Raw genomic sequence first — 15,991 nt, forward strand, 5'->3', positions numbered from 1 at the left:
ATGCACATCAATGATACCATTTTTTTTTTGAACATTTACTCAAATATGTTTTTGATTTTCGTTATGTTGCCATTTCCTTTTCTTTTCTCTTTTTTGTTCTTCTTCCCTTTTTTTAAACACATCTTATTAACCATGTATATTTCCGTACACCTACAGACATATATTCTCAAGTGCCGTACATTTACATATCTATATAAGCAATATACAGTTACAGTTCTTACATGTATTGACATATTTATATATTCACATGCATCTCAACCCCTGCGCCCTTCTATACACACACACATATACATATATATACTCACACAAACACATACATAGGCGTACCGACATATACATACCCATCTTCACCCTTTTCTAATTATATATATTTGCAGACATGTATAGAAATACATGTGGATCTTCAGGTGCGCACCCACCCATATGCGCACATGTCCATCCACATGTACCTTCACATTTTGGCAACTTTATTTTATATATATTTCTCTATTCTTTTTACCTCTTTTTTTTCTTTTCACCCGTTTGTGCCCTAAATAATGTTTAAACTTTATACTTCTAACAATGTTGTTTTCAGCTTAAATACCAAAAATGAAAATTCTATATATATATTAAAAACAAAACAAAACAAAGCAAAAAAAACCCCAAAAAAACCAAAAAAAAAAACCATACTAGTATTTAGGGAAAACATACAAATATATACTTGAATAAATAAATACATTTCATTAGGATAGGTGGAACAAACATTCTTAGGTAGGTTCTACTTCAAAATGTATTTTCTCTTATGACCGGTGCCCATATAGATTCAAATTTTTTTGTTTGAAACCTTAGTCTTGCCGTCACTCTTTCCATTTCCATCACATTTATTACTCTTTCCCACCACTGATCTGGACAAGGGGGTTGTGGCAATGATACCATTTTTATTCCATGTTTTATTTGTTGTTTGGGTCATTCAAGAATTGGAGGGCATTTTACGTCCCACCCATCACGTTTCTAATAATCCATGTACAAAATACCAAAACATGCAGTTGTTGTGTACATTTACTTGAAACCAAATCAAAAAAAAAAAAGAACTAGGACAAAAGGATGTTTGAAAACATTTTTTCAAATACCAAATAAGTCTAGAGTTCCCCCTAAAATGCCACTTTCCTCTTGTCCCACCCTCCTTATGACAAAATTAAATCTCAAATAAAACAGTTAAAATGAAAATTAAATCTCCCTTTTTTGGTATTATTTTTTTTTCATTGATGTCTCTTGTAATTGTGGGAATTTTTAAAAAATCAACATAAGATGTTAAATAATAGTTACGTATGGAACGTGTGTCCCACAACAACCCTGTTAGCATAACCTTTTTAGCTGGTAGAAGAAGAAAACAGTGAATCACATGATACGCTGGAATTAACATCATCAAACAGTTTTCCAAAAGAATGGGTAGAGCAAAGCTATGTCCTCTCTTCTATTTTTCATATTTTCATGACATCGTCAACCTTGATTGAATGTCTCACTCTACTTCATGCAACCCTGTTATATTCTATTATGCATATTATCAGGATAAGACAAATTATTTTACTTTTTTGTTGCCCTTTGTCCGCCAGTAAGTTTGTCCTCTTGGTCAGCAGTAACAGCTAGCTGAATATTTAGCTTCTACTCCTGAGAAAAAGCTAACATTAGCATGGATTAGCAACCCTGTTACCGTGATTAGAGTAGGGTTAGCAAAACAACAAATAAAACATAGAAGAAAAAATGTATGATTGATGTGTAAGCTGAGCTAATCATGCCTTTGACAGTTCATCACCTATTATTCATGAATATGTAGCAGAAAATTGTCACAGAGAAGGTTTATTTTTCAAAAATTTTGAAGCCCAAATGTCCTCCAATTCTGGAATGACCCGTTTGCTAACCCTACCCTTGTGCTTGGTGAACCACTACCGTTACAATTAGTTTTTTGATGGTTCACCTCCTAAATGTTTCTGCTCTGGGCATCAGAACTGTCTGTTACTGTGTGTTTTAAGATGCTCAAATTCCTAACAGCTGGAACAGATGAAGGGTTTGTACCCATGCTGCACTGCAGGATGTTGCTGCAAGATAGGTTACAGACACAGAAAGAAAGCACCTACTAGATGTAAACCACACAGATAAACACATCACAAGAGGTGACATGAGAAACATCCCATCATTTTAATCTCTGGTTTTATACATGAATACAGATTACAGGTTACACCTTCAGGTAGGCTTTTTTCATACAATTTACCTTTTTAAATATCTTCTAGTAAATACTTTTTGCACTTGAGAGTATGAAGAATTTGCTGTTATTTTCCACAGTCATCTTCACACGTCCCCTCATATTAATCACATTTTATACACATTCACAGTGACACATTTAACTAAGTTCTTGTCACAACACTACTAATCATAACCAATTAATAGAACCTACAGTAATTTTATTTTGCAGAGAAGAGCAGAAACTGTCTAATCTCATGCTGCCACAGAAGTAACTTCACCAAAGATGGAAGCTGCCTTTTATCTATTGTGTTTTCTATTGGGGTTAATCTTTTCTGACACCTCTATGTTTAACCATTTTTACACATTTGCTCTCTCCTGCCAGTTCCTGATTCTTAAATACTTACCTTCCTGGAAAGCCAAAGAGTTTAAACCCCTGTTGGTTTGCACTGATTCATTTAAATATTGCTGATTTTCTTGTGTGTTGTAGAAGCAGTGGTGGAAGATGTATTCAGACACTATAAGCAAAAGTAACAATTCTAGAAGGTAAAATGCACAATTACAATGTGAAGTCCTGTGTTAAAACCCTCATATAAGCACAAATACAAAAGTAAGAAGATAAAACTAGTTTTAATGGCTGAGGGTTCGTGACATGGCGGAAGGACAAGAAAAGAAGAAAAATCTGTATTCCTTTTTGTTTTGATTTTGTTGTGAAATGTACTACAACTGTATCTCTTTGGGTCCTAAACAGTTAATTAAATGAAACCATACTACAAAGTCAAACATATCTGAAATGTGACAAATGTTTATGCAAAATCTTAATCTGAAGCATTAACTGGTAAATATAACTGTCAGAATGTGTAATGTGGGACAAAGTACAATATTTCCCTCTGAAATTCAGTTAATTATTAGTGGGCTGTAAAGTAGAAGCAAATCTAAACATTCAAGTAAAGTATCTCAAAATTGCACTTAATACAGTGGGTTTAGTTATTTTTCACCACTGCTATGGAAGGATGTTGCCTGAGATATTTTTTTCCTGAAAGCCTTTATCTAAATCACATTCATATTTGGCAGTTGTATTCACTGGGGTTCTCGGCTTACGGACCTTGACAGTTGTTGGTCAAGGAGGTAAAACCATCATTCATTCAAAATTCAAGCACTCCTCAAGCCTTTGAGCTACCATATATAAAACATTTAGTACCAATGAAGAACATCACTGTTTTTTCATTAGATATATTTTATTAAAAAAGGAAACCCAACAAGAACTTTTTTTTTTTTTTTTTTTACATAATCATCAAGGATTTTTATTATCTTAGTCTCTTTCATCAGTTTCATATCATTACAGAAAATGTTATAGTACAGCGTTGTTCAATGTCTCCTCATTGCTTAAGTTTAGTTTCCATAGGAGTGCTGGTCACATATATCTGTACAATATGGTTCGTATTTTTTCTGTACATTTTTGTGAAGTTGGTTAAAAAGGCTGTCAGCACTTAAATAAGCTGTGTCTTTTCTTAGTTTTTTTTCTTAAATAGTTGATCAAATAAAATATTATTTTTCCCAGGTTCAGCTAACCCCTAGTGGGGTCACCATGAATCTAAGGAAGCTTCAGGATCTGGGCCAACTGGGGTGTGCCCCCTACCTCCCCCTCCCAACACCACCTCTTCCCTGCCCAGGCATTTGGCACTGCGCACATAAACAAGACTCACAAGATAAACAACAAGCAAAGCTCTTTGTGAAGCCATTATGATGCATACTAATGAGAGAAAAACATAAGTGTCACCTTGATGGGTGCTCAAAAGAGGAGCTGGCCTTGATGTGCCCCCTTTTCCATTTGGCTGAGCACCATGGGAAATCTGGAGCCTTCCTCAGTGTTTTCTTAATTTTCAAAAAACAGATTATTTTTTCCACTAATGATGAGAAAATAACAATTTTCTTTTTTGTCCTGGCAGGCACCTACAGCTGTCTATTAAAATGCTACTTCTATAGATAAGGTCTAGCGTTGAACACACAAAGCAATTGCAATGAAAGGAACAAAGTTTCCTTAATATAATAATGATAATAAGAAGAATAATGATAATAATAATAATAATAATAAGAATAATCATAATAATATATTACAGAATAAATCTCTTTTTATAATTAGATTTTTTCATTAAAAGTTATATTTTCTTTGTTTGAAATACTATAATCTTTTTAAATTAATTTTTTCATACGTATCTAGGTTGTGATCAAGATGTTGACCAACGTTATCCAAATCAATAAAAACTAGCTGTGCCGTTGCATATTACAGAATAGTCAATGATATGTGGACATGCACCGTGAACCACCCATTCCAACCCTCATTATACATCGCCACCTCTCTGTCCATCTGTGATGACATCATAGCCGGCCGATAACCATGACATCAACCACCTCACCCTTGTGCAGCTCCACGTATTGCTCTGTTTTTGGAGGTAGCATCAGGAGCCCATTAGCGCTGCGCATACTCATCAGCCTGCTGCTCACCTGATTCCCTGTAGCACAGCAGAGGGCGAGAAAGAGGGAACAGAATACTTTAAATCAGAGCTCTAAACAGTTGAATAGGGCAACTCTTTCTATTAACTATGTGTTTCAGAAATTCAACAACATACGCCATTAACCAGCAAAAAGTTAGAGTCTAATTGAGGTGTGGTTATCATAGAGCATTCTTCAGAGTGCTATTTTTATAGGTGTTGATTTTGTACCTGTGCTCTGTGCCCATGGTAGAGGCTCCTGGTGATGCCATGTCAAAATGCAGCGATGGTATTCAGGGCGAGGGTCCAGCTTCACATCACAAGACAGCTAGAGAAAAATACATCATAAATACATCATAAATTTTTATATATGTCAACACACTATCTCTATCACCATGGGCATGTGTCTGTATTACCGTTTCACACTCACAATTAAGGTTTAAGCCCCGAACCGGGAATTCCGGTTTACATTTCTAAATTGGAATCCCAGTATCCGGAAATAGGGAAAAAAATCAGGAATATGCTTGTTTCATTTTGAGAGTACCACGTGTACAGAAGTACCAAAAATGGAAACAAGTAAGATCCAACACTTTCCCAGGAATGTCCTGTAAGTTGCTTCCCGATTGTGAAATTGCTACATTCTGTCTGAACTTGAAGTAGCATCAATGTGTCACCATTATATTCAGTTGATAAATCAAATATTTTGTGATAAGTTGCAAATAGACACCCTGTGACATCCCATTTACATTTGGCCAGCCTTATCAGAAACGGCCTCTCAACTGAATACATCACCTGCTTGGGCTTACTTCATTTGCCAAGGTGGGGATAAACCTAAGTGCAAAAAATGTTCTAAGATCTTGTTGACTGCAGGGGCCTCAACAGAAGAGCTCTTGAAGCATATGAAGTTGGTTCATGATGTCAACATAAAGCAATCAAGTGAGGAGCCCAAAGCTTCAACCTCACAAGGTTTGCCACTTGATTTGCTACAAAGTGAACCGGTTTTCTGTGTCGAGCCACCGCCTTGGAGCCGTAACGGACCCTCTGTATAACCGGCAGCCAACCCTGTTTAGGTAGCAGCTTTCCACACAAGGGCGCCCCCATCATTGAAGCGTCACGCATTGATGGAGTCATTCGTCCAAGGACAGAAACAATTATTGGCTGAAGTTTTGGCAGAGCTTGCATCGCTTGACACATTTTCAATGCACGCAATTTGCAACAGTGACTGCATGAGAAAGTCTCTTAGTCGAGATGAGCACAATTTGCCACGGAACCCTTCAGATACCAGGATCCTCATCTCAAAATACCCCAGTAAAATACATGAAGAGATGACAGAAGAATTCAAGAAAACAATGCAGAGTGGAGAACGTTTCTCTCTTACCCTGGAGTGGACCAGTCAACGAAATCGGTGCTACCTCAACGTTGATCTTCATGAAAAGGGTAAAGTTTTCTGGAATTTGGGACTATCCCGAGTGACAGGACATTTCACCTCAGTGACAATGGTAACAGCAGTCAAGAACTGCTTGTCAGAATTTAACATAGAGCTGCAAAGTCATTGCATAATAGCAACAACAGATGGTGCCAGTGCGATGTTAAAATTTGGTAGACTGAGGCCTACGTTCTACAGTCACGGCATTCATCTTGCGGTGAGTAACATTTTGTACAAGAAAATGACAGCTGATGTCACATTACTCGAAGTTGAAACTGATGAAATGGATCAAACAGTGATGGAAGATGCAGAAAATGACAAAAGTGTTGGTGATTTAGATGATGATGATGATGATGAGGATCATGGCCTTGATGTGCTTGATAGAAGATTATGAACTTCACCTAAATGCCAACTATACAGATCTGTTGGGGAAGGTTCGAAAGGACTGCAAGACGTTCAGAAGAGGTCTGGTGGATGAAAAACTGCAAGAATATGTGAAATTGTGACAAATTAAAGAAAGATCTCCAAGCTAAAGTTAAACATAAAAGTTTGTTGGAACAGCATTGAGGAAATGTTTTCCAGGTATATCGAACTGCGACCTTGTATCGAGAGAGCATTCATCGATTTGAAATTGAAATCCAAGGTGCCAGACAATGAGTTCCAGCAGGTGAAAACAATTACACTGGCCTAAAACCAGTGAGATTAGCAAACGAAGCTCTCTGTCGACAAGATGCAACATCGACAGAGAGGAAGGAATCCTGAAGTTCCTGTCTGCACAGCTTGCAAAACAAAAGAACCACTTCAGCCGACAAGTCTACGACCGACTTAGGGAGCAGAGAAAGCAGCACAGAGAAAAGACCCTGTTTTTTCTTTTGTTGTGCTTGCATGACCCAGACGTACAGAACGATTCTAATTATGAATTAGTTAACCTGTCACCCAGCGCTATAATGCTCTAACTTGCAAAAACGGAACTCCTTCGACTGAGCAATTGACAAGAGCAACCAGTGGAAACAATGATGGACAAACCTGAGGAGTCCAGTTAGGAACAAGAGTCAGACCCAAGCATGGAAGAGAGATATATAGACCAAAGTGCACAAAGAAAGACAGTTGCAGAAGCTTTGAAAATGATGCCCAATATCAATGCAGAGGTCAAACTTTTTGACACCACCAAGAAACACACTCCCAAACTGGAATTCCTATACCACGATACTGATAATTGCACCACCGACTTCAGTTGAATCAGAGCGAAGCTTCTCCTCTGCTGGGAATTTTGTGACCAAAATCCAATCAAGACAAGGGGATAAGACTTTGAAGTACCTTGTATTCCTCAAGAACTATTTCCAGGCAAGGTAGAACAAGACAAAGAAGAATTAGGTAAAATCTTTGCATCATTGTGCTTTGCAGGCAGTATAGTATATGTTGTAACAAAATAGACCAAAGACATATTTTATTCAAGTTCTAACTTTTCCTAAAGTGCAGGCATTTCCACTGTTGTCCGTTGTGTAACTTGTGTTCTACAAATACCAAATAAAGATAAGTTTGAATAAAGAAAATGCTTTCTCTATGAGTACTTGTTCATTGGTCTTTACTCTTAATATTCTTTACCACTCCATGAAGGCTATGTGCGCAGCCGAATCCAAAATTCATACTATTTTCCATCATATTCTATGCTGTTATGAAATTTGTGAAATTCCCGGTTCCCTGTTATAGGTTAGAATTTTTCCCGATACCCGGTCCTCTGAAACCAGGAATATATTAAACCCTGCTCACAATATAATATGTATGAGATTCAATGCATTAAAAAAAAAAATCCACCAATACTCTTGAATTGGGTAAAAAGCAATCTTATCATCCAAACATTTTCAAACTTAGTATAATTTCTTATACACAACAGAACAAACTAAAGTCAGTCAGAATCTTTATAAGTTTGCTGGTAAAAGTAAAGCTTTTCCAGAATACTATTTGACCTGGGCCTGATGCTATCTGCTTAGAGTTTGTCTGGCTACATCAGTGTTTTCAGGCCATCAGTCCCAACTGCAAGTGGCAGCAATACATTAAGTAGCAGCAAGGTGATTTAGAATTGCTTTATACCAGCAAATGATGTAACCTTGCATCCTGGATAGCACCCACAATGCCAGGGGACATATATCTCTTGCTTGATGATACTAGCTGGGGACATGAACCACGTCTGCTCAGTGTGTATGTTGATATTATAATTTTTCTCACTTTACACTTATGAATATTCATGACCTGAGAGGGCTTCAGGTCAGTGTGGGCTATGACTGGTTCCTCTGCGAAGTCAGAGCAAAACATTGTGGTCATAAATATGTATCATGCAGATGATGAAAATAGTATTAAGTCATGATTTAAGATGCAATGGACTGCAAAGGTACACCCAGGAAATGAAGAATATAATCGCAAGTATTCCAAGGTTTTATATTTACTCTCTGCTGCAGCTTGTTTCATCTATAATCCAATGTTGACATTTTGGAAGACTGGTTCCAAAATATGAGAGAGAGAGAGAGAGAGAGAGAGAGAGAGAGAGAGAGAGAGAGAGAGAGAGAGAGAGAGACAGAGAGAGACAGAGAGAGAGACAGAGAGACCACAAAACAAACACTTTTTGTACTTCAAAATGTGAATAATTTTGTGTGGCTTAGCCAGAAAGTCAGGAACCCTGGTTGAGCCCTGAGCATCCTACCCTCGCTTTGATGATAGTGGGCCTAGGGTCCAAAATGCCCTGCATCTTCCTCAAGGCAGGGATGACAAAAAGATTACAGGTGACAACAGCTGACACAGGGTTTCCTAGGACAGATCGACGGACAGACAGGGGAGAGCAAAGAACAGTAGAAAATATATGAGTAACATCTCTGCATTTATAGCAGTGTGAATCACTCTTTCTCTCAACTTCACACACTACCTGGGAGGGCAAAGATTAGTTTGCGAGCACCATCTATGTCCAAGGTGGCAAATGTTGTTGGGAGACTGAAAAAGAAAAAGAACACATGCTGTGTTCAACATTTCAAATAAAGAGTAATAGAAATAAAATCTATCTATTTATCTATCTATCTATCTATCTGTCTATCTATCTATCTATCTATCTATCTATCTATCTATCTGTTAATGTGAGAAAGATGCAAATTCCTTTTCTTACCCTGGTTTCATGAAAACACGACCAAAATGGATCTGAGCATGAAGATCAATATCTAGCACCTGCTTAAGGTAGTCCTAAAAAAGACATGAGAAATAAAAAAAATTATAAACCCAAAAAGAATACTGACATAAGATCCTAATGTAACTGAGTCTTGTTGTACTTTAAGAACATTACCATTAACAATGAAAATTTCAAGTATTTAAAAAAAAAAAAAAAAATCAAGTCATAGTCTCAAAAATACATGACCTCAAACCACCTATAGAAAGTATCTGACATTTCTCGTACAATAAGTTCTGTCACCCTCCCTCCATCTGCCACAAGGTGTCAGTGAAACCCAATGCAATTACTGGATGTTGCATGCTCTGCCTCTCTACCTTCTCTCCCATGGACACTCCTCCTGAGGTGATGATGACATCAGCACGGCTGATGCCTTCATTCAGAGCATTTAGAAGGTCATCGGGGCTGCAGGGCACAGAGAAACATGTACACATATTTACCACCAACTCACAGGAGAGGAAATAACATCTGGAAAAGGAAAATCGAGAGCTAGTTTTAATACAAGAAAATATAATAAGATGATTAACGCTATACTGGGAGTGTAAAAGTGTCGAAAGGAGGTCTGGTAGAGACTAAATAGATAAGTTTACTTGTCTCCCACGATGCCAAGATTGATAGTGGGGTAGCCATGTTCCTGGATAGTGGCCAGTAAGGTGGAGCGATTGCTATCCCTGATTTTTCCAGGATGGAGGTCATCTTCTGGGTTCAGCAGCTACCACAACACAGAGAAATAAGATGTTAGAAACAATTAATTCAACAGCCATCTTTCTATTCAACCACATCCAGTGTGACGATTATTTAAAAAAAAAATATTCTTTGCATTTCTTTGGCTGGCAACAAAGTGAGTAAAGAAATAATTATTCAGCTAGAAGACAAGGTTAATGCTTGCTGGCAAATATAAAGACTCTCAAATCTGATAGGTAGGCTTAAACAAGATGTTCCAATAATATCCATAAGAAAAAAAAGTCACTGTCTGAAGTTTTAAATTAACAACACTCGTGTTGTTGTTAGTCTTGTGGGAAAACACACCATGTAGTTTCAGTTGTAAAGAACACCTCTGCCCAGGTTTTCTAATTTCTAATTTCTATTTTTCTATTTTTATGTCTAAAAATTGTTGTATTAATATGAAAGAATATACCAAAAATGCAGGGTAAAATTAACCAAAATTGTTGTAAAGTGTGCTTAATGATAAGAAGAAAATGGAAGTGTATCACATTCTTTATTTCATCAGATGATCAGATCAGAAAGCAGATGAGGGCAAGATGTCCCCAAATAGGTAACTATGTTTTATATGTAGTTGAGTAAGATGGTCACTAGAGGCTGATTTGTGCAGTATATACTTTAAACCAGGTGTAAAATGGCATTACTCAGAGTTGGCAAGCATTCTCCATGAGGGATAAACACCCCATGAAACTTAAAATGTGTATCAGTCGAATAGAAAATGCACAAATGTGATAACATTAGTGGTGGGACGTGATTTTAAAAAAAAATTAATCTAATTAATTACAGGCTTTGTAATTAATTAATCGCAATAATTGCAGTTTTGTCAAATAGCAATATTTGACACAATAAGTTTTTCAATTCAAATAAAATTGTGGTTGACAGTTGAATCAATGAATAGACATATACGTGTTTATAATTTAAAATTTATTTTAAAAAAGGAAAATGGGACATATAGACAAAAGTGATTTTGATGACAAAGCCTGAATTTAGTTGTTTTTTCCACTGTATGGCACATAAAATCAGCATAAGTAGTTCAAGGAGCTTCAGAAAGTTGAAAATCCAGAGATTCATTCTGTTTTCATTTTTTCTGGGTCTGATAAATGGTGGAATTTTGATGGTTCTTTTTATAGGAATATCAATTTTTATTTATATAATTTTTTTATAAACAAAAAGTTTAAAATTAAGTTATTAAAAGAGATATTTTTGTTGTTTAGGTTATTCCTCCTCCAAGGAGGCAGAGCCTCGACAGAATAAAAACTTAAACCACAAAAATGTTTCATTTCTATTTATCTGCATTTTTCATCTGTCTGCTACATTCACAGATTACTGCAAATCTAAGTGCAATTATAGCGATTTTATTCAACATTTTAAGACTTTCTGTAAACTCAAGCACTGTCTAGAAAAGTGGCCTATTACGGGTTGGCTACACCGTTAGCCGTTAGCATGACTCGTAGGTAATGTTAGCTCTGGTGTTAACATCAACATGTTTTACAGTGAGGAGATACCGTCAGCTTGAAGTGACGCAGTGATCAGAAAACTCTTTGTTGTACAATTTGCACACAACCAGGCTTTTATCCAAGCTGCCATCGGGAAGATTTTTAAAACTTTCTATCTAACAAGCTAGATCTCGTCTTCCTTCACCATTCACCAGTGCCTGACTTCACTCAGTGCTTCCTGTGCTTCTTCTTCATGGCTACAAACAGACTTTAGGTTCATTACCACCACCTACTGGGCTGGAGTGTTCATCAGAGTTACCAGTGTGCCAGAAATGAGGGAACTGAGGAGGGTGCAATTAATTGCGGTATTATTTTTAACGTGTTATTTTCGCTGTAATTAATTAATCAAAATTCACACGTTAAAGTCCCAGCCCTAGATAACATTGTTTTAAAGAAACCACCTAGTCAGTGATAATGACATTCTTTAAAACTGAAATTTCTGGTGTCTGCAGCCAAAGCAAACAATACTGATTGTGCATAAATAAAAAATAGGTATGTAGTCATGTACCTTTTGCAGCTTGGGCTGAACCCTTTGGTTAATGAAGATGGTGTGAATTATGGGCATATTTCTAAAAAATGAAAAAAATTACTTTTGTAACCTTTACCTCATTTCCCGTGGACATGACAGCCACCACAGGGAATTTCTGGACTTCCACTTCGGTCACTCCAACGGTCGCCAGGAGACCAATTTCAGATGGGCCCATATGGGTGCCCTTTGCCAGCACACACTCCCCACGCTTGATGTCATGACCGATAGGTCTGTAGAGAGATGAGCACATTGCATCAAAAACCTGGAAAACCCTAAATACAACTGTTGCATTGTATTTAAACTACCGTTCAAAAATTTGGTTTCGCCCAGGCAATTTCAGGTTCTCTATGAAAACTCACACCTTTATTCATGTGCTAACATAACTGCACAAGGGTTCTCAATCATCAATTAGCCTTTCAACACCATTAGCTAACACAATGTACCATTAGAACACAGGAGTGACGGTTGCTGGAAATGGGCCTCTGTATCGATATTCCATTAAAAATCAGACATTTCCAGCTAGAATAGTCATTTACGGCATTAACAATGTCTAGACTGTATTTCTGATTAATTTAATGTTATCTTCATTGAAAACAACTGCTTTTCTTTCAAAAATAAGGACATTTGCTGCAAAGTGAACAAGTGAATCCAATGTTTTGAATGGTAATGTACAATATCAACCAAATAAAGTCCCCAAAGTGGGTCAAATTAATATGCTAACATTCAGTGTATACGAAGCATTTGTTTTCCTTCTATCACAATCAGTATTTCATTTCGACAAGGCAAACCAATAATTGAGGGAGTTAACCTGAGGAGCACTATCAACAAGGACCACATTTACAGTATTTCAGAAATAAAGTGATTAGGACTTTGCAACATAACCACATATACAGTAATACACTAACCTGATGTCCTGCCCTGGGCGAGCCTGTACTAGGATTCGTACCTCCAGCTCCTCTGTGCCCTAAAAGAAGGGAAAAAAAAACAACACAAAACAGCCATCAGATCCATCACAGTAAACAGATACAGTTTCCTATCAGGCACGTGTTATTGTACTCGAACAAGATGCTTTCTCTATTCTGTTCATTTCTAGGCTTAAACCAATCTCAGTGAAATTTGATAAAATCTTACTGATTCCATATCATGTACGCTTCTGTTTGGGTAAAGTTAAGACTCGCTGTCCTTATTTTGGCTGAAATGCCAGACTTACGTCTTCAGACTCACGGAGGAGCTCAGTATCTTCCACCTGGACCACAGCGTCTGCCCCGCAAGGTATAGGGGCACCCGTTGTCACCCTCATCACCTGGCCAGGCATCACTGTGTGGGTGGGCTGCACATACACAGAAAGGAAAAATATAAGTATAAAATGCAATCTCAAATAAGTATGACACATGACATACTTTCACTCTACCAAAAAGTGTAATTTGTAATTGGCTCACTTCACATTTTGACTTAATTATCAATATATGGTAAAATGTGCAAAGCATTGACTGAGCATTACCATTGAAAAAACTGATCAATTGTGAATGACTATAACCACTTAAAGATTTGGTACCAAAGTGTTCCACAAAATATTATCAGAAGTGATGAAAACTTTGAGCAACAGGATCAAAGTAATGAAAGAAAAACATGCTTAAAACACTTGTCAAAGAAATTGCAGACATAGCACAGGGTATGTAAACATGTGGAATGCATGCGAGATGTCCAAGTAGTCAGTGAATCACTGTAGCCTATTCCTGTCTCACAAGTCTAATGTGTTTGTAGTTTGAAAACCCTTCAACTTTGTCGCATTTCTTTAGTGCAGACGGTTTCTCATCATATGTGAATGTTCAATTACAACTGGTCAAGGTCATGAGATGAGAGACAAAAGTGAGGTAATTAATTTTCTACATCCAGGTTGTGGTTGTGTATGAGTATGCAAGGTGCTCTTTAAGAGTGAGAGACAGCAGGCAAGTGTAAGTGTCAATGTGGATACAGACCTGCTCTCCAGCTTGGGACTCTCCAATGATGAAGCGGTCGCCTGGGCCATCAGCCGCTAAAATAAATAAAAAATTTGATAGAATTACACGTGTGCAGCAAAAACTATGTGAAAGAAAGAGACACAGAGAGAAACTCTGATGTTCTATTATTAAACATCTATAGTACAGACAGTATTTTAAACATTCCTTTACAGAAAAAATAAATGAATGTTCCCATGATACCTCGTGTTGCAACATAATGGTGCGCATGTGAACCATATGGTACCACGTAGAGCATACTACCGTTCAAAACTTTGGGGTCACTTTGAAATGTCCTTATTTTTGAAACAAAAACTGTTTTTTTTCCAATGAAGACAACATTAAATTAATCAGAAATACAGTCTAGACATTATTAATGTAGTAAATGACAATTCTTCTGGAAAGGGCTGATTTTTAATTAAATATCTACATAGGGATACAGATGCCTATTTCCAGCAACCATCACTCCTGTGTTCTAATGCTACATTGTGTTAGCTAATGGTGTTGAAAGGCTAATTGATGATTAAAAAACCCTTGTGCAATTATGTTACCACATGAAGAAAAGTGTGAGTTTTCATGGAAGACGTGAAATTGTCTGGGTGACCCCAAACTTTTGTAGAGTATGTGGATATTTTTTCCACATGTTGCATAATGTGGTACCATGTCACAAATACTACACATTTTATAAGATTCATCATAAATTTATACAACAAGTCCAGTAATGAGTGGACCATTTCTCCAGCTCATTGGTAGGAAAGGGAAACGTACCTGAAGGAGGACTGAAGCTTGCATTCACCCATGTGAGACCTATACACATATTTATGTGGAACCGATTTATATATTCATATGAAACCCATGCACATATGCTTAGGATTACATGTGAAAGCCGTGGCACTACAATATAAATTGCAGGTGAGACAGAGTACACTTTGCCACAAGGCATCTCCCTCTTTCCTACAGCGGCCTGCAGGTGTAGTGGGTTGTGTATTCTCTTTTCTTCTGCCTAAGCCATGGGCAGTGTTGCCTCAGTGGTCAACGCTTAAGATTACTAATCAGAAATTCAGGGTTCAAGCCTCAGTACTGTCAAACCTAACTCTACATGTAGTGTGTTTGTTGTGTGAAAAGCACGTTTCACATGTGTTTTCACAAATAGATTTTAACATGTTTTCAAATAGGGACTGCACAGGGGCTAGTTTGTTAGCACTTTCACCTCACAGCTAGAAGATTCCTGGTTTGCGTCCCCTGCAAGGAGTTTGCATGTTCTCCCTGTCCATGCGTGGGTTTTCTCTAGGTACTCTGGCTTTCTCCCATAGTCCAAAAATATGCCCAGGTAACTCCAAATTTTCTGTAGATGTGAATGTGAGTGTGATTGTTTCTATGTATATGTAGCCCTGTGATAGACTGGTGACATGTCCAGGGTGTCCCCTGTCTTCATCTTAAGTCAGCTGGGATACACTCCAGCCCCCCCGCGACCCTAATGAGGCTTAAGCGGTGTATAGACAATGGATGGATGGATGTTTTCAAATATTGAATTCCACATTGATTTTTCTGAAAGATTACCAATTTAATTGTAAATCATACAATCAGACCTTTTTTCACAGGTCTGACATTTTTAAAATCATGCCCTCCATTCTAAAGTGTACACAGACCAATCATTTCAATATTGCCAAATATCTGACTTGAACAAATACAAAAATATTATGCTACAGACCAGACACACAAACCAAAGAATATGACTTGTCACGTGATATGCTGTGTGCATTAATGTATATTATTGGCTTCATCCCCAATCAAAGTCTAATAACTAAAATCTGTAAAAACTGCATATATACATGTATGTCTCAATAGGCACCAGGCCTTCAGAACAAATGCATATTATCCAGCAAGACCTGTGGTTTTCTGT

At 37.3% G+C, this 15,991-nt stretch overlaps 1 protein-coding gene across 9 annotated transcripts in view; it reads right to left on the reverse strand.

The window, feature by feature from the left end:
* Positions 1-2,151: 2,151 nt before the first annotated feature.
* gphnb (gephyrin b) overlaps positions 2,152-15,991 on the reverse strand; it is a 216,315-nt gene continuing 202,475 nt past the window's right edge. For 7 of the 9 annotated variants that reach the window (XM_023264265.3, XM_023264263.3, XM_035945487.2 and 4 more), the window contains 11 exons: positions 14,071-14,126; positions 13,302-13,421; positions 12,997-13,055; positions 12,168-12,321; positions 9,934-10,055; positions 9,661-9,748; positions 9,287-9,360; positions 9,050-9,117; positions 8,834-8,937; positions 4,941-5,037; positions 2,152-4,730 (listed from right to left, as the gene is read on the reverse strand). In XM_023264265.3, the coding sequence (XP_023120033.1) occupies positions 4,597-4,730; positions 4,941-5,037; positions 8,834-8,937; positions 9,050-9,117; positions 9,287-9,360; positions 9,661-9,748; positions 9,934-10,055; positions 12,168-12,321; positions 12,997-13,055; positions 13,302-13,421; positions 14,071-14,126 (1,076 nt within the window). In that variant the 3' untranslated portion in view covers positions 2,152-4,596. The remainder of the gene's footprint in view (positions 4,731-4,940; positions 5,038-8,833; positions 8,938-9,049; positions 9,118-9,286; positions 9,361-9,660; positions 9,749-9,933; positions 10,056-12,167; positions 12,322-12,996; positions 13,056-13,301; positions 13,422-14,070; positions 14,127-15,991) is intronic. The other 2 variants (XM_023264264.3, XM_023264260.3) reach the window with 1 other exon arrangement.

This window comes from Amphiprion ocellaris, chromosome 12, assembly GCF_022539595.1.
Source record: "Amphiprion ocellaris isolate individual 3 ecotype Okinawa chromosome 12, ASM2253959v1, whole genome shotgun sequence".
NCBI classification, from domain to species: Eukaryota; Metazoa; Chordata; class Actinopteri; family Pomacentridae; genus Amphiprion; species Amphiprion ocellaris.